General features: G+C 43.1%; 1 protein-coding gene across 10 annotated transcripts in view; it reads right to left on the bottom strand.

The window, feature by feature from the left end:
* FHIT (fragile histidine triad diadenosine triphosphatase) overlaps positions 1 to 27,809 on the bottom strand; it is a 1,100,662-nt gene that overhangs the window by 235,493 nt on the left and 837,360 nt on the right. The window contains exon 2 of one of the 10 annotated variants that reach the window (XM_030569094.1): positions 6,034 to 6,147. The exons of the other annotated variants lie outside the window; for them this stretch is intronic. Within the exon in view, the coding sequence (XP_030424954.1) occupies positions 6,034 to 6,103 (70 nt within the window). The 5' untranslated portion in view covers positions 6,104 to 6,147. The remainder of the gene's footprint in view (positions 1 to 6,033; positions 6,148 to 27,809) is intronic. 10 annotated transcript variants of the gene reach the window in all.

Genomic DNA, 27,809 nt, shown 5'->3' with positions numbered 1-27,809 from the left:
CCAAAATGAATCCATTATGAAATGTCGCCATTAAAAAAAACCCCACAACTTTACGTAAGAGTAGGACAGTTTAAAACAATCTTTTGGTCAAATTCTTATCTGGGCAAACCTATTTCCCTTGAATTTCCCTGGAGTTTAAAATTAGATAAAGTATTCCTCACTTCCTGTTGTAATCCACTGCATAGAATTGCTATCTGCTGTTAAAAAGCTGATGTGCTTCACCCCAGAGTCATTCAATGATGGGTGAAGTGACTATTTCCTAAATAGTGAGGGACTGTAAAGAGCTTTGGGATCCTTTCGGATCAAATAAGGTTAAATCATCCTTCAATTATCATAGTGTCTAAGCACATTCTTCAGACATATTGTTAAATCCTGCAGAGTTGTTCATGCATCCCTCTGCAAAAGAATGTGGATTTTTTAAATTTACTAGATAATGCAACTTCACATAAAAGAAGAAAGGTGCATTGCACCTCTCAGAAATGTAACAAGACACCATTTACATTTTTGTAGTGATTGTTCTACTGTAGAACATGTTTGAACTTTCATATTTCCATTTTCTAAGCACCGGAATCAATAATTTCATGATTTCTTTATTCATTGTAAATTGCTATTGAATAAGTAATGTTGTATTTTTAAGCTTTGATGTGCGTAGCTACATATTTCCTTCAAATTCTTCTGAGTCAGTCCATGCCATTAAAATAGAATACATGCAATTTAAAAAGCTAACTTCTTTGTTCTAAGGAGTAAGCCAGTTTGTTAGACTTTATTGTAACTTACAACTGCATGGTCCTCCATGTAAATCCGGTAGAGGTCTCTCAAAGGCCTCTTCTCTCTAACATGTGTGGCTATATTGTATGTGCTTGTATTGATTTAGTAAATAAAATGGGAATCGCTAAACTTTCCAGAAACTACAAACACCTTTCCTTTTATTACTCTACTGGTCTCCAGTTCTATGCCACAGTTGGGGAGGAGTGGTGACGCAGACCCAGTATTTACAAACTAATGTCACTGAGAAGCATTTCCTTCAAAGTGAACATTTGCCAGAAGACGTCCCATACTCATGTAACTTTGTTTAGAAAGGCTTTTGAAATGCTGTTTATTGATCAATCGATTGCAAACCAGCACAGCCATGCATAGAGTGGTTAAGGCTCTGGACTGGAACTCAGGAGATCTAGGTGCAGTTCCCAGCTCTCCCAGACAGACTCCCTGCATTACTTTTCTCTTTTAAGATGTGGAACATTGGCATTTAACAGTTACATCATTTTTCTTTAAAACCCTATGTAAGACAGCAACAACAGCCTGCTGTGTGAGCCAGCTCCTGTCTGTTCTGCCCAGGACAGCACAGAACCCCATCTTCCAACATCAAGGGTAACCTTTGGTCTCTGCAACTATACTCTCACTCTTAGACAAGGACAGCTATCCCACAACTTCCCTTCGGATCCTGGCCAAGTCATTTCACTCATCAGTGCCTCATATCCAGTCTGTGGAATAGGGTTAGCAATCCTTCCTTTCTCCCACTGATTGTTTATTTAGCTTTTAAGCTATTTGTAGAAAGGGCTATCTCTCAGCATGTGTATTGAGCAGACCTGGCACAACGGGACACTAATATTGCTTGGGGAATGTAGGCACTGTTGTAATGCCAAATATAACAAGTGATACATATGAATTTGATTCTGTTTTGCCATGTGTGAGTGTAAATCCCCAACATGTGTATGGATATTTGGGAACATGCATGCAGAGTACAGTGATCACTATTAAAACCAGATCATTTGCCAAAATATACTACATGGTGTGCTATCCCCAAGCCAGTTGGGAACAGCAGAGTAGTAGAAGGGAGATATCCTGGCCACTGGATAAGCAGTTTTCTGTTCCCTGGCTGACCAGAGCAGGGGCTGCTCCAGGCTAATGAGAACACCTGACTCCAAATTAACGTGCTAAGAGTCAGGTGAGACTGTTAAGCACCTGACTCTAATTAAGACCCCTCTGATGTTATAAAAGGGCTCACTCCAGTCAGGCCAGAGGGAGCCAGAGGAGAGGAACTGGGCGCAAGAGGCATGCAAGAAGCTGAGAGTGAGTAGGCATACTGCTGGAGGACTGAGAAGTACAAGCGTTATCAGACACCAGGAGGAAGGTCTGGTGGTGAGGACAAAGAAGGTGTTGGGAGGAGGCCATGGGGAAGTAGCCCAGGGAGTTGTAGCTGTCGTGCAGCTGTACCAGGAGGCACTCTAGACAGCTGCAGTCCACAGGGCCAGTGCCGTAACAAGGGCAAGGCGAGTGAAGCCCTTGCCTCAGGTGCGCAAAGCAGAGGGGTGCAGCTCCACCACGATCAGCGGCGCTTCGGCGGCAGCTCTATTGTCACCGCTTCTTCAGCAGCAATTCAGCAGAGGGTCCCTGAGTCCCTCTTGGAGGGAAGGATCTGCCGCCGCCGCTTCATTCATTATTCGGCAGCAATAATGTCAGAGGGACTCAGGGACCTGCTGCTGAATTGCTGCCGCCGCTTCATTCATTCTTCGGCGGCGGGTCCCTGAGTCCCTCCCAGACAGTATTGCCACCAAATAATGAATGAAGCAGTGGCGGCAGGTCCCGCTGCCAAATTGCCACTGAAGAGCCTGGAGCCGGCCCTCGCCTCGGGCACAAAAATTCCTTGTTATGGCTCTGCACAGGGCCCTGGGCTGGAACCCAGCTCATCTCCTGATTAAACCTCCCATCTCCTCATCAAACACAGGAAGAATTAACCTGGACTGTGGCTTCTACCAGAAGGAAAGCTCTCTGGGCTGTTTCCCGACCCACAGAGTGAATCTGTGAAGCGAGCAAATCTGCCAATAAGCGCAGGACCCACCAAGGTAGAGGAGGAACTTTGTCACAATGGTTATTTCCTGTTTTGTTCTGTAAGGGGGAAATCTAATCTCAGCTACCACTGATCTGTAACTGTTGATAGATAAATCAGACATTTACATGTTGACAATTACAGGTGGAAGTTTTCACTCTACAAATGTGCATGAAATTTTGGGTTGGAAATCAGAGCCAGTCACACTTTTAATTCTCTTCATTTGACATTGGAATTTGAAACCCAAATTATTAGAATTGCACATCTGGGGCTTACTGCAAACTCTAGTGAAGTCAATGGGGCATGGGCTTTGGATCAGACCCTCGGTTTCCTGATGTACTCAGTGACAATTCCTACACAAATGACTAGCTTGACATCTAAACTGTCCATTAAACATGCAAAAGTGCAGGCATTTCTGTATGTGCTGCTGTAAAAATATGTGCTGAGATATAATTTTAATGAGAAAATGTTAGAATATTCTCTGATAAAATCAAAGGGGTGAAAATCCCACTTCTGAAAAATTTTAGACTTGGAATGGGCTTTTTTCTGTTTAAAGCTATTTATTTGTGGTATAGAGCACATTCTGCATTTTGGTGTTTGTTTTGTTTTTTTAATCTGAGCTTCAACCAAAGCTTTATAAAGACAAAAATGAAATATTTTCTAGGTAGTGACATCCAGACAGTAAGGAACATGTACCTCTAATGAGGGGGCAATGCACTAACCATTTAGTTCTACAAATTACTTGATGTTTAAAAGAAGAAGAGACCCCACAGCTTTTTGGTCTTTTACAAATGAAACTGAAACATTACTTGCCTTTTTACAATACCTGTAGTGTAGCTCTTTTAAATCACCTGTGTTTGATTGATACCATCTCTTTTAATATTGCCTTAATAGTTTGCTTCCAAAAGCTTCATTTTGATGGAGAAGAAAAATCAGGTACCTACACAGACTGAATATTCTGATATTTCTTCATGTATTTCATGAGCCTTTGTTAACATCTTACATGAGAGTGTCTGTTAATTTGCACTCCTGTCTCTGATGATCTCTTACGGCTGAATGTATATCACCCATTTACAAAATGACTCTCAGCAAGAGATCTCCTGTCTTTGAGATTAAGGCCTGGCTCATCTTACGTTTTATAGCTCCTTACTGTTGTATGAATAGCAGGATTAATACTTCATTCCGCACATGCAGATTGCACAGCCTGTTATGATACTAGCTGCAGGTATGGCTACAATATCTTTCTAATGGGAGGAAATACACAAGAGATATGCAGGGATGAGCCCCAGTGGGTGTGAGACTTTCAACTTCGTACTAGTCAGTTTGACCCTACCTGGGGAGTGAATGAGGTCTATTAGCATGGCTGGCTGGAGGCAGAACTGCGAGTTTCATGATGATGTAGTGAATCCGTTTATTTTATAAGTCAGTATGAAAATAAAATAATCTTTCAGACCACGTATGTGACGTCTGATGAGAATGAACACGTAGCATGGACAAGAAACTAGTCTTTTCTTCAAGTGCTATCCTGCATGATCTTGGATCGTGTGGTTTAGAGCACATGGAATCTAGTGAGCTTTCAAGAATTAGAAGTACCCAACATCTTATTCTTGGAATTCAGCTGGAGCATTGTGGCTGGGGGCATACCGTTTCTCCTGGCTTGTAAACATGACTTCTCCTAAAACCTTTATCCTAATAAAAAGGAATCCCAGATCTCAAAGAAAGTGGGAGAATGCAGCGCTAACAAACCATACTGTCAGAAAACAACTGCTGGTCATTTATGCTTTCTCCACCCATGCATAGGTCCCCACTCTTGCTGGCCCTCTGCACTGGGGTGGATTTCATTCAATAAAGACAGATGCAGATTTGCAGAGGCTGCTGGAAAAAAGAGTGAAGATCTAGGCAGGGATATATAGTGCTAGAGGAATATTCTTTGGGGGTAGTGGGATGGCTTGTATGCCTGGATTTTCAATACATGTAAGAAAAACTGGAGTTAGGTTATTTAGAAAACAATTTTTAAAGCTTATTAATTTGTGGGAAAATATATCTGAGAACTGTAAAAATTATATCTTGGCATGCCAACAGAAATGACTCGTAATAGAAACTGAAAAGTTGCTTCAGATTATTCAGCCACACACAATGTATATTTCTGTTCCTAATCTACTCTGCCACTTCTTGGTGTTCATAAAAAAATCATTAAAGATAAATCAAATTATCTGAACATAGTCCATCTTGATAAGGCAGCTTTGTACATGTTTACATGAATACATAGGGCCAGACTTAAGCAGTAAAACTGAGAATTAGCAGTTGCAGTGGAACAAAAGGAAATCAATATAAATCTGACAGATCTGTGTGCACTGCGATAATAAGAACAAAGCTTTAAACCTAAATGGCTGCTTTTGACAGCTGTTGTTCAATCTATTATTTACTATAACCAATCTTCTAACCCCATTGAAACTGCTTAAAATAATTTTTAATGCCACTGCAACACCTTCAAAACATGGACAAGAATTTTTTTTGTTTTTGTTTTGTTTTGTTTTTTGCTGAAAACTCCATGTTTTTTATTTAAATATAGAAGTTGTAGAATCTGAATCATAGTAGGTGTGATCAAAATAATCTGTTACAACATAGTGATTCCAGTGACTGGAAATGGAAATATAACGCTGGAAAAGCTAGATGCTCTACCGTCATCTTTTCCTCATTTCCAATCATGCCTTCCTTCCTCTAATACACTAGGTAAATGGCTTCAGGCTATGCGGACCATGTCAATAAGAGCCTGACTTGCCCACCCTTGCTCACGGTGAGCAGTACTTCATTTCAGGAATGGCTCATTAGACTAGACAGTAACTTCAGGTGCAGCCCTAAGCAGTGGCAAGGACATAAAGATACACCAACCTAGGGTGCACAGTGCCTCAGAGACACATTTCTGTCCCACAAGTCTTCTCTTGCTCCAGGGGGTAGTAATTTACTGCAAGCTTGTATGAATACCTGTAGTGTAGCTAATACCTGTAGTGTAGCAGTGCTAAAAATATGATTTTGACAGCTATATAGTACCTTGTATCCTTGAGGGACCCAAAGCTATATCTCTCTATACACACATGTACTCTCTATGCATAGCTCTGCATACATACAAACTACATACATCTGCTATGACTGAAACGCAGCCATCTCTGGGGTAGAAAGCAGAAACCAACAAGTATGTAGGATACAAGTGTGGGAGGGGATATCTTGAATAGAACACAGGAGTAAGAAGAGTACCATGGGATCTAACATGTCCATGCAGAGCAGCCAGCAGCTCTGTCTTAATGTCTCATCCAAATGACCTGCACCACAGGAAATGCACTGAATTCAGTTTATTAGCCATGTCCTGGTAATATCTGCACATGACCTTGAGGGACTCATTTCAAACCTGGGGCTTGGGCTCACCATTCAGCCCCTCCAGCTGGAAATTCCAATCACTTGTGAGCAAAGATTTCAGAATACAGTTTTCATTACATTTCGAGGGAATTGCTGTACAGAGAACTGGGTTAATCCACTCTATTTCTGTATTGTCTCCTACATTTCAGAAAGTGTAACAATTAATTATGAAATATTAGGGCTGTGAAAAATATATTTTCTTCAGATTTACTGGATACCAGATTTCAGGCTTTAAACTTAATTGGATGCCAGTTTTAGCTTGATAGTAACAAATCATGTCATTTATGGGAAAGACAGTTCCATAAGCCAGTATATAGACAACCAGCGTTGTCTACCTTCTGTGTGGCATTTGATCTTTCTCCACATCTCTGACCCTATGATGGAAGAACCTCTGGGTAAATCAGTCTGTATAGATCAGCCTGGGTAACTTGACTGAACTCTGCAGAAGCAGGTGGCTTTGAAAACATAGGGTTTCATTGCTTTGTTTTAGTTTTTTTAAGGGGTCTTCCTCATTAGACAATTTAGTTCCTCCCTCCTGCTTTGTCTTCTCAGGAGTTCAGGTTTTAGAGGAGACTCTGCTGGATCTGTGATTGAGGCTGGTTCACCCAGCTCCCGCTAATGACGGGAATGAGTGGGAGCTCCAAGAGGAGGACATTCAGAGCTCTGATGGGTGGTTTGTGAAGCACCGTAATAGGTAGCTATCCTTTCTATGTGCAGTTTGTTAACTCTGCAATACTGAACAGTTAGTAACTCTGAGGACAGCAAGCATCTAACCATCTGTATTTTCCTTAGGCGTCAGACCAGTGGAGCAACAGCCTGAGGAATATCATACAAGCTCAATTATCAGAGTATCACAGTAAGTTTGGATAATCACAGTTTCAGATGATGATGGCAATTTTGAAAGTAATTGATAGATAATGAGGGACATGATCCTGTTTAGATAACAGGAAGTTTCAGAAAACAGAGGCGGGATAAATGAGGTTGTACTGGAGTGAGTGCATTTGTTCACAGGTATTAAACTAGGGAAGGATTTTCAGAAGTGTTTAATGGAGTAAGGCACCCAACTCCCCTTAATTTTGCAATGGCAGCTGAGCACCATATATGTCTGAAAATCCTCCTGCTAAAACCTTGGGGAATGATCCAACTGCTATGAAAGATTGTTAGCTAAAAGGAGCACATGGTGAACCCACTATAGGCAAGATATCTACTGATGTCATTCCACTGACCCCACGAACTCTTGCAATTGCAAATTCCAGTGACACAGACATTGGCCCAGTGTTTACTGTATGGGCTAATATACTGTTCTAATGAACACAGCTTGAAAACAGGGACACGTAGCTGAAACAAATGATCCACAAGAAAAGAAGCAAAAGAGTCCACTGTCATTTTTCCAGACGCTGTTTCTTCTCTCCTTCTTAAGAGAATCTTTAGAAAAAAAGATTAACACCTTTTATTTTAGCATTAAAATGGCAGAGGAGATCGAAAGTAGTTGTCCATGGTGCTGAAAGGCTAGAGAATGAGCCCCAAGAAGCAGGAGAGACGGAAAGTAGCCCTACCCAGTCTATAGCTGTAGGGGGCAGAAATGGAAGTAAGTGAAATGTAATTTGGGACTGATAAAGATACTTGAGGATCATGAGGAAAGGAGCAAATTCTGCAGCCTATGTACCTGGAGATTAAGATAACTACTTAGACAATCTAGTGAATCAGCTTTCACTTCACTGCAGAACGGGGGGTGGGAGGGAGATGAGAAGTGCTGAAGAATCCACATGGTGGAGTTCAGAAACATGCTACCATACCAATAAGCTAAATTATTTAAAGCTATTCTACTGTGAATATCTTATTTTGACAATATATTTCATACCCAATTTACCATAAAATCTTGATACTTAAGACAATGTTCAGGAAGTAACTCCACATGTGATATGGTGTAGGTCTCCCAGAGATGCATTTTCATGTATTTGCCAGTGGTAACCAAGACATAACTAAACATAAGTCCCATTTAAGAATCAGAGAATTGCATGATTAGTGAGGAACATGTTTCTAATGCCTTGCAGACTGCATTTAATCACATTCCCTGTATTAATATAAAATAAAACCCAAACACAGATGCTAAAATAATATTGACTATTTGTCCAAGTCTTTGAAAACCGTCGAGAAGGGGGAAATCAGAATTCAGATCTCACTTTTTCTTTTATATAGCTCATAAGCCATTCAGTGTATGGACAATGGGGTTCTGATCACCATTTGAGCTCGTTAGGCACTACCCTATTATTATTGTTAATTCTCAGCTCTCCTTATTGTGCCAAGGCATTTCAGCATGCCTAGTACAAAAAACCCTAAACTCTAAGACTCCTGCAATACTCTGGCATAAGAGGATGAAACAAAGACAAGCTGCAGTTAAACTCTGAGTAACTTTATTTGTATGTGTGTCATCTGAAATTATTATTTTACCATGATTTTCTGTTTTATTATTTCCTTTTTGTGGCTTTGGAACAAAGACAGTATCAAGAATTTCTCAGACAGAGTCACTGTACTGATAATGGCCCTTCCATTGAAATCAACAGAGATCTAATCTGTAAATCAAGTTAGACTACCAGGGCTGAGGAGGAACCAGTGCTCTTTGTCATGTCATTACATAGGCCTATCTGCCGTTTCTTGTGGGTTACTAAGAGAAGACGCTGTGCAGGACTCTTTACATAATATGGGAGTTTCTAATGCACAGATTACTGGTTTGATGGGGTTTTATCTTGTCATCATGTGCCAGGGGATCCCTTAAGCCCTGCTTTCCTGACGTGATGTATTATGATGGCTCTTTTCTATTATCACAGTCTGTCATTTAAATGGGGATTTGCATATTAAGAGCCAGATTGTGCCCAGCCCCCGCATGGCAGTGCAAATAGAAGGGGAGGGAAGGAGGCTTCTTCTTCCTTCTTTCCTTTGTGTACCATCATGCAGAGGCCAACCACAAGGAGAGCCCTCGCTTCCAAGAAAGTCAGCCCCAACCTGTGCACAGCAACAGCATCGCTGTGCCCTTTTAAACCTAATTTGAGGCCCCTAGAGTATTATTTCAAAACATAAGGGGGAGTTAAGAGGTGGACTGTTGGCTCTCTGCACAGGGAGTAATTTCATCCAGGAAGCCTTGTGTCACTACTAACTTCTAATGAACGAAGGGGACAGGACTTTGGTCCTGCCCCACTGCCCTGTGCAGAGGCTAGTCCTACCAGTTGGGGGCAGACAGGAGTTGAAGCTGCCCCTCCTCTTTAGGGGCAACCCCAGTGATTTCCCTACACCACCCCAGGGAGGGTGTACACCCCCCCTGAATTTCCCCAACCTCCCCCCCCAGTTTTGTGAGCTAGTTACATACCAATTTAGTGACTGTTTGGAAATCTGAATTTAAACTGAAACATTAATACACACTTTAAAAGCTTATACCGTGTATGATAAAATATGTGTAACTGAAAAAGTATAATAGATTTGAAAAGTATAAACATAGACTAGCTTCCTTGCTTCCTTATGCAGCTGTTGTTTTTTATGATGTCAGTGCATTCATTTCGGTGGTTTGGGCCAACCTAATAATTTCAAATGATGATTTGTAAGCAAAGTCTAAATGACCTCTCCCTAACAGCTAGTGATGAGTTGGGGCTGCGGGGAAAGGCTTCAGGGCCAGATCATATTTACATTCACACCTAATCTACCTAGGTATCCAGCAAACAGAGCTGTGTTGTCCAAGTGATAGATTTTGGCTGGGGTTGGATTACAAACCACTTGAATGTGGGGGGAATGGGGGGATGAAATGTTGTTCTTGTTGTATGAGTAAAGGGCAGTAGAACTGTACTTAACCTGTGATGATTTGAAGGCATCAAGAGAGAGGGTGGGGATCTGTCCCTCTCCACTGTTTAAAGACAGAGCTGATTATAGGCCTGTTAGCTTGATGTCTGTAGTATGTAAGGTCTTGGAAAAAATGTTAAGGGAGAAAGTAGTTAAGGACATAGAGGTCAATGGTAATTGGGACGAATTGCAACATGGATTTACTAAAGGTAGATCATGCCAAACCAATCTGATCTCCTTCTTTGAGAAGGTGACGGATTACTTAAAGGAAATGCGGTAGATCTAATTTACCTCGATTTCAGTAAGGCGTTTGACACGGTTCCACATGGGGAACTGTTAGTTAAATTGGAAAAGATGGGGATGAATATGAAAGTTGTAAGGTGGATAAGGAACTGGTTAAAGGAGAGACTCCAGCAGGTCGTATTGAAGGGTGAACTGTCAGGCTGGAAGGAGGTTACTAGTGGAGTCCCTCAAGGATCGGTTTTGGGACCGATCTTATTTAACCTTTTTATTACTGACCTTGGCACAAAGAGCGGGAATGTGCTAATAAAGTTTGCGGATGACACAAAGCTGGGGGATATTGCTAACACGGAGAAGGATAGGGATACTATTCAGGAAGATCTGGACCACCTTGTAAACTGGAGTAATAGTAATAGGATGAAATACAATAGTGAAAAGTGCAAGGTCATGCACTTAGGGATTAATAATAAGAATTTTAGATATACATTGGGAACGCATCAGTTGGAAGCGACAGAGGAGGAGAAGGACCTTGGGGTATTGGTTGATAGCAGGATGACTATGAGCCGCCAATGTGATACGGCTGTTAAAAAAGCAAATGCGATTTTAGGATGCATCAGGCGAGGTATTTCCAGCAAGGATAAGGAGGTGTTAGTACCGTTATATAAGGCGCTGGTGAGACCCCATCTGGAATATTGTGTGCAGTTCTGGTGTCCCAGGTTCAAGAAGGATGAATTCAAACTGGAACAGGTCCAGAGACGAGCTACTAGGATGATCCGAGGAATGGAAAACCTGCCTTATGAAAGGAGACTCAAAGAGCTTGGCTTGTTTAGCCTGGTCAAAAGAAGGCTGCGGGGGGATATGCTTGCTCTATATAAATATATCAGGAGGGTTAACGTTAGGGAGGGAGAGGAATTATTTAAGTTTAGTACTAATGTAGGCACGAGGACGAATGGGTACAAACTGGATATTAGGAAGTTTAGACTTGAAATTAGACGAAGGTTTCTAACCATTAGGGGAGTGAAGTTCTGGAACAGCCTTCCGAGGGAAGTAGTGGGGGCAAAAGACTTATCTGGCTTTAAGACTAAGCTTGATAAGTATATGGAGGGATATTATGATAGGATAGTTTAATTTGGGCAACTGATCTTGGATTATCACCAGATAAGTCTGCTCAATGGTCTGCGGGGAGATGTTGGATGGGATGGGAACTGAGTTACTGCAGAGAATTCCTTCTTGGGTGCTGGCTGGTGAGTCTTGCCCACATGCTCAGGGTTTAGCTGATCACCATATTTGGGGTCGGGAAGGAATTTTCCTCCAGGGCGGATTGGCAGGGGCCCTGGAGGTTTTTCGCCTTCCCCTGCAGCGTGGGGCACGGGTTGCTTGCTGGTGGATTCTCTGCAGCTTGAGGTCTTCAAACCAATTTTGAGGATTTCAATAACTCGGTCCTGGGATAGGGGTTGTTATAAAATTGGATGGGTGGGGTTCTGTGGCCTGCCTTGTGCAGGAGGTCAGACTAGATGATCATATTGGTCCCTTCTGACCTATGAGTCTATGAGTCTATGATTAGGCTCCATAGAGAGTCTTTTGTTCTGTTAAGAGACCACTGCAGCTGAAATCACTGACAATCAGGTCTAAGTGCTTAGTCCTGTTGTGGGGACAGTGTTTTTATGGAAGAGACAGCCCAGACTGCACTAGCAGCGAGGTTCCCACACTGAGAGCTCAGCTGAAATCACTGAGAGCTGGTGGAACCTCAAGAGACCAACTCGCAGAGGTCACAGGGGCAGGTGGCAGCAGAAGGTGACTGCGCAGGGCCATTGGCAACAGAGTGGTGGAGTGAACAGTGGCACAACGAACAGACGTGGCCAGAGCGAACAGTGAGCAGCTGGAGGAACAAGCAAGGTGCCTTCTTGACCCTCACCTGGCAGGTGAACTCACGTGAAAGCACCTCTGAACTCTGAGTCTCCACTGACCAAGGACAACACCGGTGAGTGGAGTGCGGTGGAGGGAAAAGTGAGGGGCATGTTAAATAAACATTTGTTTGTTGGACTATATTTTAGTCACTTTGCTCCAGAATGCTAGATTTGTGACTGGGAATGGAAACTTATATAAATATGTTTCCTAGTAGGTCAAGATTTTTAAAATGCATTATTTGCCAAGGTTGTTATCTCACATTATTGCTATCTTGAGAGGTCATTATGTTGGGGAGTTTCTGTACTAAACATTTTTATTATTATAATTAATTTTTACATAAGAATGGTCATACTGGGTCAGACCAATGGTCCATATAGCCCAGTACCCTGTCTTACAACAGTGGCCAATGCCAGGTTCCCCAGAGGGAATAAACAGAACTGGTAATCATCAAGTGACCATCCCTCGTTGCCCATTCCCAGCTTCTGGCAAACAGGCTAGGGACACTCAGAGCATGATGTTGCATCCCTCCCCATCCTGGCTAATAGCCACAGATGGACCTGTTCTCCAGAGGTGACAAACTGTGTAATCCCATGGCGGCTTCAGGAGCAGAGCCATCTGGTGTCCCTCCAAATGAATGTGTCGCCACTGTCATTTGTTCAGCCTCCTCCAGATTCAATTACTGGATCCGAGTCATCCAGCTGACCTGGCCCCATGCCAAGGAGTGGCTAAGCATGTTGCTATAAAACCCAGCCTTATACAAGTGACCAGAACCGTGAGTGCTCCAGAAATTAAATGCATTCTCTCTACAGGAGAACCCTTTTAACCTGCCTGTCCGCATTGCAGACAGAACTTTGGGCACTATTGAAACTTGCTTCTGGTGGGAAAGAGACCTGTAATTATTTTTTCCTGGGCTCTGTGTGATGAACAAACCACCTCAGAAATGAGAGATGTAGTCCTGCCTGGCCTGGTGCCACTGATACAGAGCAAGAGACACAAGAGATACCTAAGCAGAGCAAACACACTAACAGCAGCAATAACTAAGGAAAAGGACAGAAAGCATTTCCTTTCACTTGTTTATAGCAACTTGAAAGTTCTTCTCAGTTATAAATCACTTTGAGCTAGCAGCCTGCCTAAGGATGCCTGCACGGACGAAGGTGAAAACGGGAAGATTAGATCTTAGGTGGATAATAAGAATGTTGGTTCAATTACAGACTGCAGATTGCTAAGGTGATAAAACGGGAACCAGGAATATCTTTCAAAATCCAGTTCATCACGCCCCATATGGAGCCTGATCTGCCCCTAATTGGAGTCAATGGCAAATCTCTCAGGCCACGGCTGCATTAGGAAGTTTCTTACCCCACTTCAGCAATGTTACAGCTTTGCCCAGATTGGGCCTAGGCATTTTTACCATTCAGCTAGGAACTTCAATGGAAGAGTACAAAGGTCCTAGTAAGTTGCTTCTTTTTCAGAAAATAAAACAGTGATTAAGAACAGTTCAGTGGTTTGAGCATTGGCCTGCTAAACCCAGGGGTGGGAGCTCAGTCCTTGAGGGGGCCATGTAGGGATCTGTCTGGGGATTGGTCCTGCTTTGAGCAGGGGGTTGGACTAGATGACCTCCTGAGGTCCCTTCCAACCCTGATATTCTATGAACCAAAAAGCTGAGGATATGCCACAAGAATACTAAGAACACAAAAGGACTGTTGGTTAAAAAATAACCAAACAAAAAATTCACTTAAAACTGATAATGACCAATTTGAAAAAAAAAAAATAAAAAAAGCTGGAACCAAGCTGCTAGATGTGTGTTTGTTACATCCATTCATAAGTGCAGGACAAGCAAACGGATTATGAGAGAGGAAAATTCCAGGAATTACAAAATGAAAGTTCTATAAGAAATGATACTCAATATGGAACCAAAGACAATTTATTGTCACTCCAGACTCTTCTGCAATAGAATAACCTTATCACGCTGTCAATGAAAACAAAAGGACTGATTCATAAAAGTTTCAGAGACAAACTACATTTTGAAAGTTTCAAAAATCACCTTTTCTAGGAAGAAAGTGATTTGTATGCAAATAAAGTCCAACCTTTGTCACAAAACCTAGAAGATTTTGAAGTTGAAAAAGCCACTGCTCTGATAAAATCAAATGCCCGCTGCTGGGCTGTCACAGGCTTTTAATGCAAATGTAAAAACAAGTTAAACACAGAACTAGCCAACACCATAAACAAGAAACTGAGAACATGTGGCTTGGCAAGACTTGGGCACCTAATCAGCCTGTGTCAGCATGACTGACATCCAGCTGAGATTGCTAGTGTATTCCTAAGGAGAACTTGGCTATGTTGCTGGAGCTCTAGTAGGGGCTTCAGCAAAGTGAAGTGCTGGAGTCTGCAGCAGTTAGAAGGACTTGAAAAAACAATGAGGAGTCCTTGAGGCACCTCAGAGACTAACAAATTTATTCGGGCATAAGCTTTCCTGGGCTAGAGCCCACTTCATCAGATGCATGAAGTGAAAAATACAGGAGCAGGTATAAATCATGAAAGTATGGGGGTTGCTTTACCAAGTGTGAGGTCAGTTTAACAAGATAAATCAATTAACAGCAGGATACCAAGGGAGGAGAAATCTCTTCTAAAGTGGTAAGAGAGTGGCCCATTACAGATAGTTGACAAGAAGATGTGAGTAACAGTAGGGAGAAATTGGTACTGGGGAAGTTAAGTTTAGGTTGCATATACTTTTACACTTATTGCAGTTTTGTACAAAAGAGAAATGGGACCCTTCGCAAATATCTGGCTCTAGCAATTTGAGCTAATCACATAAACAATACAAAACCCCCAACTCTCAGTCCTTCCCTTCTCCAAACACTCCAGAGGACAGACAAGACGTGCAACGTGCTTTAACGATTAACAGATGTGAGCTAGTTCAGACTGAAACCACACTGCACCGGTTTAAGATTATAGATATCAAAGTCCATTGAATCTTGAAGCCTGTTTCGTAGTTTAAAACCATGATATCATAACATCCTTAATCTCATAAAGTGGCTGTAGGACATTCTAGAGGACAAAAGAAGCGTAAGAAGTCCTTCTAGTTCCATGAAGCTGGCCTGTACACTAATACCTTTTCCCTAGAGGCTTACCAAATGGCCTCTGTGCTTCATACCCCTTTAAAATGCTGTATAGTCATTCCTGCATTGGGCCCTTTATCTGCATAACAAATGTTCTTCAGAATATCAATCCTAATAGAAATTTCTGACTGATTGCCACTGCAATCTGACCCATCTCAGTAATCCCCAATACACGTAGAAGAACTCTCACCTGAAGTCCTGCCCACACAGACACCAACACACCATGCCTGAATGGTTCAAGCCAAAACCCACCACCCACCCTTCCCAGCATGCAACACCTAGCAGAAGACGGCAGCAAGGAGAGAGTACATCCTACATCTTTGGTACAGGTGAAGCAAGTAGCATTGCTTGGCATGCTCATTCAACATGCCAGGAGACATTATTCCCTGCTTCAGTAAAACGCTTCCTTCAACCATTCAGGTGGTATAGTTACTTACCACCATTAGGCAACCCCTTAGGAAAAATGTTATCTTTCACTATATAAATAGAGGTGTGTACCTAAGAAGCCCCTTCATGGGTTGTCACCGGTGTATGAACTCTGGAACCTTCACCATCATAGCACAGGCCTCTTCCACATTCGCTAAGAGACAAACACCTGTAAGCTGGGAGCAGTAGCAGGCTGGTGTCCCCAAGCAGAACAGCCCTTGTGTTACACATACACCCTTTAGCACAAAAAAATTGTGTTGAGATTGTACCTTATCTGACATTCTGACCATTCAGAAATTCCAATCCTTGAGATAAATGGGGATTGATCAAAGGTTTATAACAGAAAATATACCAACTATTTTTAGCCAATAGGATGTAAAAAAAGAGGGCTTTGCCCATCCTGCTTCCATTTTTTATAATCCCCAACAGGCTTTGTGCAATAAAGAAGAGATTATTATTTAATATTTTTGCCTTACAAATTTATTACAGCACCAAATCTTTTCACCCCTTCATTTTTCCTGTCTGAGTATGCACAGAAAACTTCTCAGTGTGTTTTCTCTCTAAGGATGCAGGGCTTACAGAATAATAAGTTAGGTTTCATTTCCTCTTCCCACACTAAAATCTCAGGAAGAATTCTTAAAATTAAAAGATGCAAACCGGAAGAATCTAAAATTGAAGAAGAAATCAAGAGCTAGATTTTCAACTGAGGTCAATAAAGATGGATTTACCCAAAAGAGATACCTCTCCTCTCCTCAAATTCTACCTTTTGTGGTGTCTTTTTAAATTTCACATTGGAAGCCACAGAAAAGCATTGTGAAGTCACGCAATGTAAACATGCAGTTAGGTGTCCAATTATTTAAACGTTAAACATGAGTACTACTGTTTACATGTAGAGTGGCTGTGCACACATTTTTGTGGATACAACTGATATATTGATCTTTGCAATTTAGCCCTTATGTAACTGTTGTCATTGCACTAAAAAGTATATATGCAAAAGCCATATCATTTCCATTGTGCTATGTAGTGTACAGCTTTGACTTTCAAAGTAAACGATCGAACTCTATGGCTGAAGAAAATGTCCTTTTTTCTTTTGAACTAGAAGAATGCAAATCGCGAAAGGTTCATTTCTTTGTAAACAGTAATGCCCTCAATGAGGTTAAGTTAAACTGCATACATCTTAACATTTTTGAAACACAATACACAACATCATCACTAGATTTACAAGCAAAAAATGTCTCTGATATAGCTTTGTCAACACATTTCATAGCATCCATCCAAATTACAGAACATGAAGCTGGTGTAAAGTATGTCTTCCCACATTACATCATTTTGAAAGAAATATTAGTGACCTTATCCAGTATGACTGTTATATCAGTAATAAAATTGAATCTTGGAAGATTATGCTTCTGGTCAAAGTAGTAAAATGTGACCTTATTCTATTCCACACTGACATTTATTACATTCATTCAGATACAAATACTGCATTACAATGATGTTGAGGGTCTAACCCCAAAACTACAACAACCTGGAAATTCACAGCTCTGAGTGAAACTTCCTCACTTCACTCCCCACTTTGCTTCTACCCACTGCACCAAGTATGAGGTACAATTCTGTTCCTGGATCTGCTTGGTGGATCTTACCTTTGATATTCTGTACATTCAGTACTGCTCTTAGCTCAGCCAGGTGAGTCACTGTGGAACGGCATAAGGCACGGCATCCATAACGTTAACACACCTTGCTTGCTTCAGGATCAAGGGGCTAGTCCCTGGAAATAAAGCTGGCTCCTCAAGTGACAAGACAGAGTGCTAACCCCAAAACACCGAAGAGGCTCAAGCATGTAATTTTTCTTGTTATTTTTTTTTATCTCCCCAGAAGCTAGTCCATTGTATGCACTAAGAACATCTTTTCACTTTCATACAAAGGACAAAATTCTGCTCTCAGATCAACAAGGAGGATCTTGACTCTGTCGTTCTGTTACCCCACATACTCCCACGGACCTCATCAAGAGTATGGGGCTTGTAGAGAGAGCAGAATATCAAAGCAGAAGTCCATCATGTGCAGATTAAAACATAATTAAATCCAAAGTTCTTTTGGGACATAGCAAAATGAAAAAGAGTCTAAGACCTAAGAACTTCTAATGTTTAGAACTCTCAGTTAAAAGAAGGATATAACTCCATTCCAGTGCTGCCATGCTGTGAACCTCAACACCACATTTCAACCAGAAAGCAAAAAAGTTTTCACAGCCAAGTCATATCAACCCTAAACAACAAAGGTATGTGGAAGATGAAACCTGATGTGCTCAATTTTCACAGACCTCGCCATCAGCAGACAGTGCACTGAGCTGTAACAGAAGCAATGAAGTTTTGGGAGAGGGCAGTACCTCTTGTCTACTTTATTATTATGTTGTAGTAGACTACGTTTGACTGCATTTACAACCAAGGGACTAAGTTGTAGCTGTGATAGGGAGTCATGTCTCTCCAGAAGGAGGTATTGGAAACACTGTGCTCCTGGCATTAGCATCATCCATGTTCCACATTTTGAAAGCAGGTAGCAAGCACCCTCTCCTTCCAGCCACTCCACATCGGCTGGCAAGGGAGCACGTGCTATGTGCGAGAGACAGGGGCAGGACTGCGGCCCTGGCCTCAGATTTCCTGCTTCCCATGTGGAGACTAGTGCCTTTGGGCAGTGGGGGAGGACTGACAGAGTAGTGGTAAGGGTGCTAGCCTGGAGACCCAGGCTCAGTTCCCTTCCCCTGCTACAGACTCCCTATATGACTTACGGCAAATCACTTAGCCTCTCTGTGCCTCAGTTTTCCCATGTTGAAATGGGAAACAATAGCATTTCCCTAACTCACAGCAGTGTTATGAGGATAAAGTCATAAAGGGTTCAGCTACTGCAATATTATGGGCCATGTCAATACCTAAGATCTGGATAAACAGAATGTCACCTTGGGCCCACGGCATAGAAGGTCTGCTCCTGTGACTAGCTTCTTTTCAATCTCCTCCTGCCCTATGCATGGGCTAGTCATAATCCACTCCATGGCACAGCCTCATCCTCAGCGTGTGTCCCTCTAACAGTGGCCCATGCCCACCTGCTGAAGATACTAAGTGCTCTTCACTCGGGCAGCAGAAACCACAATCTCCACACTATCTTTTCTAGCACGTTATTGGGATCCAGTTAGCTACAGCTATTGATCTGGGAATGCAAAATGTAACCTGGTTTTCCTGCTCTGAGACGAAAAGAATGTGACTGTTCAGGCATGTTAACAACTGCTGTAATTAATTCATAGAGAATTTACCAAGCCTGCCTGAGCCAGACTAATTACAACTCTATTCTGACTGGTCAGATCATGCTAACCTCAGAAATATAAACTGTTGTTGACAGTGGACCAGGATGTGAGTGAAAAACATTCATATGGAGAAATATTCATAGAGCATTGCCACTGAGGCTTCAGGAGTGGGAGTTTATGGACCCAGTCACTAGTATATGCATTTTAAATCTGAATGCCTTCTCAATATTCATGAAATGTACCAGAGTTCAATAGTTGTTTTCATGAGTTGTGCTTTCATTAGGTGAACAACATTAAACACCTGGGATACTGTGCAAACTAGTCCTCAGGGGCAAATTTTTGTGACAAATGAGCTGAGATAAATTTTACACCTGAAAAAAATATCTTGATTTTGCAATGGCAAATTTACTACCTTTTCCAAAGAAATTACATAAAGCAACAAAGACACAAAGTTAATATTAATATATTATGGTTATGAAATCCCTACAGAAAAGCTCCCACGTGGCTGTAAAAACAAGAGCAAAGCCAAAAACCTGAGGGACGGTAAATATTTATTGACATACGTGCTTTCATCATACTAAGGTTAGTGTGGTTAATTCCCTAACACCTTTGGAAACATCCATACGTTTTATTATCATGAAGTCTAGTGCCCTTGTGGCTAAGGGTCTTTTGTGAATTCCATTCAAACCCTATTTGCCTGAGGTTTGTAACTTGCCTGTTTTAAGACATACTTCAGGTAACATGGAATTGAAGATAGTAACAGAAAGCTCATTTTCATTTGCTTGCCACCTAACAAAAAATCCAAAATCTTAGTTTGAATAAAAGAAGTCATTCTCTTGGTGTTTCTTTCTTCATTACCATTACATCTGAGCACCTTGCAAATTCCAAAATTAAACCCAGTAAGGAATACTGGATCTCTTTCTGTTCCCCCAGATGGTGCATTTCACAATGGCAGGAGTTGGTGGTTTCTTCACTTTTAGAACCACTTGCATTGGCTGCAAAACGTGCTATCTGACAAACTGAAACTTGGCACTAACTCTTTGCACAGACTGATGTCTTTGGAAATTAAAACAAACAGCCAAAAAGTGTCCGTGTGATACAAGATGTAAAAGCTGCCACTTTCTCTGTGCAGTTACATGTCATGATGTATTTATGTACACCAAGGTCAATGCCACCACCTTGCACTGATCTCTCAACAGATCCTTTGGAGTCATGTCTAGAGGATACTGTGTGCACCTGTCACCTCTCCCACATTAATGGAAGGCGGATTCTTCCTGTGATGGAAATACTTTATCCAGACATACAGTGAGAGTCAATATGGCTCAATCAATATGGTAGCATCTGCACTTCCTTTAAAGCCCAATTTTGCCACCCTTACTTACACTGAGTAGTGCCTTAAACTGTGAGTAGGCCTATTAATTTCAGTTATACTTCATGTAGAGTAGGGGGCTATTCAGCTTGAGAAAAAGATGGACGATATGGGACCTTAACAAACGTTGCCATACAGGGGTCAGCATTATAATCAACACTTACCTCCCTGTGCTATCTGGAGACTGCAGTGATTCTCTGTGCTTAAAACATGAAAACACTGAGTTGTAAAAGTTACTAACTGTTTGGGCAGGGCAGTTCTCAGATAGTAAGTTCTGGTTGTCTCTCCGTAGGGCATTTTCTGAGTCGTTTCTTAGTAGACTCCACTGATTAGGAGCTAGCCACATGACTTCTCCTATAGGGTGGTTTTGTGGAGAAATACAGGGGGTCTACAAGTTACTCTAGGTAAGTTGCCCCTTCTGGGGGCTTTCTATCAGACCTGCCCAGGTTCTGCCATCCTCACCCACACTGACAACTAGGTCCTTGACTTTCCCTCCAATGTAGCTCTGTGGTGGCAACGTCAGGAAGGAGAATGCTTTGTATGTATGTTTCTCACTCTTCCTCGTTCACCGCTGATCCTGCCTGAAAAGATGTGCACTTTTGTTGCTCACTGGATTTGAAAACCAATTCAAACAGGAGGCTAGATAGCTCAGGGGACTGTGGGGTGGAGTCCTTTACCCCATATCAATGCTCCTAACAAGTCCTAGCTCAGTCATGATGAAATGGCCCTCAGGATGTATGTGAAATCAGTTGGTGATCTCAGTGCAGTACCATGTGGAGAGACATCCACACCAATCAGCCGGCACTCCTGTCAGCAGCCTCGGCAGAGATGCAAGGATGAAGTGAACATGGAGACAGAATTGCATTTCCATTCCTTTCGGAGAACCTTCCAGCTGATATGAGGTTCATAGGTTGAGGCAGGGGAGCAAAGTGGTGGGCGCATACGGTGGCGTTGTTGATGCTACAGCTACGCTCTGGTATGTGGAAGCCTCCGGTTTGCAGTACTGGCACGCTCAAATGACATCTTCCAAGAAGCATCACAGTCATTTCAATAGGAAAAAATCTGCCTAAGAAAATCATTCCAACAATCATTAATATTTCCATATGCATTTTTCTTCCATAGACAATTCACAGTTGGTTCTTTCTCCACAACACCCTCCCAGAAAGCAAGTAACCCTTTCTGCGTAATATATTGAAATGCATGAACAATTTTAACATCTCAAAACATTGGCTTGTGTTTTTTTGCAGTGTCTTCCAGAATTAACAGCCCCTAACACATCCACCTCCCTAGTCCATCCAGCTCCCCCATGAATAGACATGGAGCCTTCCTCACCTACGCAAAATGTATCTGCATCTTCCTGTATATTCTTCTGTGATCCCAGCTCCTGATCTTAGTCCATCCTCCTTGCACATTATCTCCCCATATGGACATTAACCTTTCGAGCCTTATCAGCTGTCAAGCACTGAGGGGCAGGACACCCGATGCTCTGCATGCTCATCCCATTGACCAACCTATTTTCTTATAAGCATTGGGGAGCGCAGATCTGACAACAAAATCTCTTTGGGGCAATATGCCACCTTGGGATTCCAGTGAGGGATTCCATCAGAGCCCAGGATGTGGTGGTCATGCCTAGTGGTTAGAGCAGGGCCAGGCATGGGAGCCCAGAGTCAGAGGCCAGAGCCAAGGGTCATAGCTGGAGTCAGGAATCGGAGCTGAGGATCAGAGATGGGTTACCTGGAGTGAGCAGAGGCAACTTGGGAGCAGGGCTGGGTCCAAGGCTGGAACAAGCAGGCACAGACGCTCACACAGGGGTGGGCACATGCTTTGAGCAGCTATGAAACTGCGGCTGGGCTTAAGAGCTGATCAGCTGATTCTTCCCACCAATCATGCAGTGTTGCCAATCAGGCTGCCTGCTACAGGTCAGCTGCACTTGTTAGGTGTCCCAGAGAGTGGCACTGCTGCAAGTCCTGATCTTGACAGCATCTGCACGACTGCACAGCGCCTCCCGGAGTCTGAGTCCTGACTCTCATATGACAGTCCCAGCCTCGCCCCATTCCAGCTGGAGAGCACTGCTCCTAAACACAACTAACGGTCTGATTGCACATGATACTCAGGAACTCCTGAATTTCCTTGCTGTGGTCAATTTGAGGCTTGGTCTACACTACGCGTTTAAACCGATTTTAGCAGCGTTAAACTGATTTAACGCTGTACTCGTCCACACTATGAGGTCCTTTATATCGATATAAAGGGCTCTTTAAATCGGTTTCTGTACTCCTCCCTGAGGAGAGGAGTAGCGCTAAAATTGGTATTACCATATTGGATTAGGGTTAATGTGGCCGCAAATCGACGGTATTGGCCTCCGGGCGGTATCCCCCAGTGCACCACTGTGACCGCTCTGGACAGCAGTCTCAACTCGGATGCAGTGGCCAGGTAAACAGGAAAAACCCTGCAAAATTTTGATTTTCATTTCCTGTTTGCCCAGCATGGAGCTCTGATCAGCACGGGTGGCGATGCAGTCCCAAATCCAAAAAGAGCTCCAGCATGGACCGTACGGGAGATACTGGATCTGATCGCTGTATGGGGAAACAAATCTGTTCTATCAGAGCTCCGTAACAGAAGACGAAATGCCAAAGCGTTTGAAAAAAAAATCTACAGGCTGCACAGTGCTGTGTGACAAGCGTAACGGGAAGCCAGAGACTCAAATGGACGCTCATGGAGGGAGGGAGGGGGTACTGAGGACTCCAGCTATCCCACAGTCCCCAGCAGTCTCCATAAAGTATTTGCATTCTTGGGTGAGATCCCAATGCCTGTAGGTTCAAACACATTGTCCGGTGTGGTTCAGGGAATAGCTCGTCGATTTACTCCCCCTCCCACGTGAAAGAAAAGGGAAAGAAAGCGTTTCTTGACTTCTTTCAATGTCACCCTATGTCTACTGAATGCTGCTGGTAGACGCGATGCTGCAGCACTGAAGAGCAGTATCCGCTCCTCTCCCCTCCCTGGTGGCAGACGGTACAATATGACTGATATCCATCGTCACCATCAGCCTGGCTTGCTCCGGGCTGGCCTCAGGTAAGGTCGGCTGGGGGCGCCTGGGTAAAAATAGGAATGATTCCTGGTCATTCACAGTAGATGGGACAGAACGGATGGTAACTGTCCTCATCATAGCAACTGGGGGCTGAGCTCCATCAGCCCCCTCCCTTTCCTGTGAAAAGAAAAGATTCTGTACTGCCTGGACTATCATAGCAGTGGGATGCTGGGCTCCTCTCCCCCGCACCGCTTAATGTCCTGCCTGGACTGTCATAGCACCGGGAGCCTGCCTCCCCCTCATTTTATCTCACTAACAAGTCACTGTTTGTTATTCCTGCATTCTTTATAACTTCATGACACAAATGGGGGGGACGCTGCCACGGTAGCCCAGGAAGGTTGGGGGAGGAGGGAAGCAACAGGTGGGGTTGTTGTAGGGGCATCCCCCGTGAATGGCATGTAGCTCATCATTTCTGCGGGATGTGACACGGAGCAGCTGTGCTCTCTGATACACTGGTTCTCTAGTACACTTGCCCCATATTCTAGGCAGGACTGACTCTATTTTTAGAAACCATAAAGGAAGAATTGACTCGGGGAGTCATTCCCAGTTTTGCCTTTGCGCCCCCGGCCAATCTCAGCCAGGGGCACCCATGATAGCAGCAGACAGTACAGAAGGACAGATAACCGTCATCTCATTGCCAATTTACACTGGCAGCAGACGGTACAGAACAACTGGTAACCATCTCTGCTATCATGCAAAAGCAAATGAATGCTGCTGTGTAGCGCTGGAGTATCGCCTCTGTCCGCGGCATCCAGTACACATATGGTGACGGTAAAAAAGAAAAGCTGATCGGGCTCCATGGTTGCCGTGCTATGGTGTCTGCAGGGCAATCCATGGAAAAAGGGCGTGAAATGATTGTCTGCCGTTGCTTTCCCGGAGGAAGGAATGACTGACGACATTTACCCAGAACCACCCGCGACAATGATTTTTGCCCCATCAGCCACTGGGCTCTCAACCCAGAATTCTAAGGGGCGGGGGAGACTGCGGGAACTATGGGATAGCTACGGAATAGCTATCCACAGTGCAACGCTCCAGAAATCGACGCTAGCCTCGGACCATGGACGCACACCGCCGAATTAATGTGCTTAGTGTGGCCGCGTGCACTCGACTTTATACAATCTGTTTTATAAAACTGGTTTATATAAAATTGGAATAATCCCGTAGTGTAGACGTACCCAGAGTTACTCTTGTAACACTCATTTTATATAGCCCTTTCTGTGTAATTAAAAAAGCTGATATTGATTTAAAGCAGGGGTTCTCAAACTAGGGGTCAGGACCCTGCAGCAGGTCACGAGGTTATTACATGGGGGGTCGCGAGCTGTCAGCCTCCACTCCAAACCCCACTTTGCCTCCAGCATTTATAATGGTGTTAAATATATTAAAAAGTGTTTTTAATTGATAAAGGGGGGTCGCACTCGGAGGCTTGCTGTGTGAAAGGGGTCACCGGTACAAAACTTTAAAAACCACTGATGTAAAGCCACATGCTGATTAACAGAAAGAAGGAAACAGACACTTGTACCAAGAAGACCAATGCAATGTGTAGGTTTGGTTTAATATTATAACAGTGTGAACTTCCCATACCTACTTCATAATAGACTCTTGACACATGCTATTCCTTTAACAGCAGAGGCTGTATTTAGGAAGAGTAAACCTGTAACTCTCTGCCTCTGCGCTGGAATAAACACAAACCTGTCACATGCTAAGCTTCACAACATGGGCCCTAGACAACTGAACAGCAATCCATGTGCTGAAAACCCTGATGGTGTTCACAATTCATAGATATGGCCAGAAGGGACCACTGTGATCATTGGTTCTAATCTGACATCCTGCACAACACCCAGCGATTGTCCCTGAGTTAATTCCTGTTTGCATTAGAGCACGAGCTTTTAGAAACCCAGCCAGACTTGATTTAAGAATGGCCAGCAATGGAGATTCCACCACAACCCTTGGTAAATTGTTCCAATCATTTATTAAGGTCAATTCATAAAGTAATACCTTAGTTCCAGTCTGAATTTGTCTAGATTCAGCCTCCTGCCACTGCTCTTGTTATACCTTTGTCTGCTAGACTGAAGAGATCCTGATCAAATTTTTGTTCCTCATGTAGGTACTTGTAGATTTAATCAAGTCATCCCTTAACCTTTCTCTTTGAAAAACTTGGGCTGTGCATGCCCATTTAAACAGTAAAATAACTCTGCAAATTTAGTAGTTTCAAAATAACAGAAATGAGCCTTTTACATTGACTAACGCTGCCAGCAACATTTTATATTACTAGCATAGCTGTTTGATCCAAAGATGCACAAGAAGACACTTGAAAATGGTGACTTCCATATTTATTCCTCATTTTAAAAAAATCATGTTCTTTTAAAATGTATTTATTCTAAAATGTTCACTCCTGGGTTGATTTCTAAGACAAATTTTGGCTCAAAACTATTCTTAACAACAATTACTCAGACAATGAGGGAAAGCACTTCTGCCCCGGCTTAATTCCCATGACTTCACCTGCATTTAGGCACATGTTTAACTTTAACCAGGTGCTTAAGAACTTTCCTGAATCATGCCTAAATTCTCAGTTCTGCCCATAGGTCTACAAATGCCCGCAGTAAGCACCTATATGCTTATTTGGCAGCTCAGAGTAGGATCTGGGTGTCCGTCCAGTACTGGCACCCAGATTAAATTCACCCCTCAGGTATCTCCCAAATGCAGTTCACTCCTGGAATAACTCCATTAAAATTACACCAACAATGAATCCGGCCTAATATCCCTCTGCCCACACTCCCACTAATAACTATGGCTGTGTCTACACTTGGAGCTGGTGCACTAAAATGAAGAATGCAGCCAGGGTAGATTGGGCAGTGGCAGGAGCTAGCTATGCTGAGTAGGGATCCACGGGGGTCAGGCAGATTTGTACTCTGGGAGGCTAGCCTGTGCTGCCGTTCACCACTCTCCATGTTATCCCGGCTATGTTACTGTTTTGAGCACACTAGCCTGATAAGGGCTAGCACAAGTCTGTCTACGCAAGCTGGGAATAACACCCCCAGCTCTAAGGGAAGCTGTAGCCTGAGGCTGTACATTCTAGTGAGACTTCATGAAGGACAGGAGAGATGTTCACAAACCCGACAGCATCTTTCATAATCCAGAGCCAAACTGGAAAATTGTGACAAAAGAAAAGAAAAGAAAAGAAAAGAAAAGAAAAGAAAAGAAAGAGGCAAGCACAAGCAGTGTGGTGTAAAAGCAAATTAGTGTGGTGTAAAAGCAAATTAGTAAGTGAATTGGTCTTTCAAGATGGACGCAACAGCTTCAAATCCCACTATGGCTAGAAAGCAGAGACGAGGACTGATCATCTCACCCCAGCTCCCATTCATGCATATCATAGACCAGTTTTGTACTGGTGACCCCTTTCACAAAGCAAGCCTCTGAGTGCGACCCCCCTTATCAATTAAAAACACTTTTTTATATATTTAACACCATTATAAAAGCTGGAGACAAAGCAGGGTTTGGGGTGGAGGCTGCTAGTTCACAACCCCCCATGTAATAACCTTGTGACCCACTGAGGGGTCCTGAGCCCCAGTTTGAGAACTCCTGTCATAGATCCTCCACACAACCTGATGCGTTTTGGCAGTCTCTACAGGCAGGCCCACAAGCAGACAGTGGTGCAGGTCAGGCTTGAGGTAACACTGCAGGAGTCCGGACTGGGGGGAATATCTGGCCTACACCAGTGCTCCAAATGCTCCACTGTCACGAGTGTTCGAGCTGGTCAGATATTATTGAAGGCCTGAGCCTGAGCAGGGGCACATTGCAGAGAGGAGGCCACACCACAGATATTAAAAAAAAAATCAACTATTAAGTTTTCCAAAAAAGAAGAGAACATGACTCTGATGTGCAGGTTTCCAAATAATCCTCAGGGAGACCTTTAATAGCACAACATTGTTTTGAGAGCTATTTGACTGCTTTAGACACCAAGGTCCACATTTTTATAAAGACATGCACATTTCTGGGTGTGCCTGGGTAGCACCCACAAAACACCTGAAGGATGCAGGCACCGCCGGGTTATGCATGTTCAAAGGTGTGTGCTCATGCAAAACCCCAGCTTCCACATACACACCAAGTGATTTCATAGAAATGTAGGGCTAGAAGGGACCTTGGGAGCTCATCAATCCAGCCCCTTGCACAGAGTCAGGATTAAATCTACCTAAACCAGGGGTCCCCAATGCAGTGCCTGTAGGAGCCATGGTGCCCACTGGGGCATCTAAGTGCACCCGCATACTGGCTGGTGGAAAAGCATCCACTGAAATGCCGCCAAAAAGCGG

Source organism: Gopherus evgoodei, chromosome 7, assembly GCF_007399415.2.
Source record: "Gopherus evgoodei ecotype Sinaloan lineage chromosome 7, rGopEvg1_v1.p, whole genome shotgun sequence".
NCBI classification, from domain to species: Eukaryota; Metazoa; Chordata; order Testudines; family Testudinidae; genus Gopherus; species Gopherus evgoodei.
This window is presented reverse-complemented; position numbering and strand designations above follow the sequence as displayed.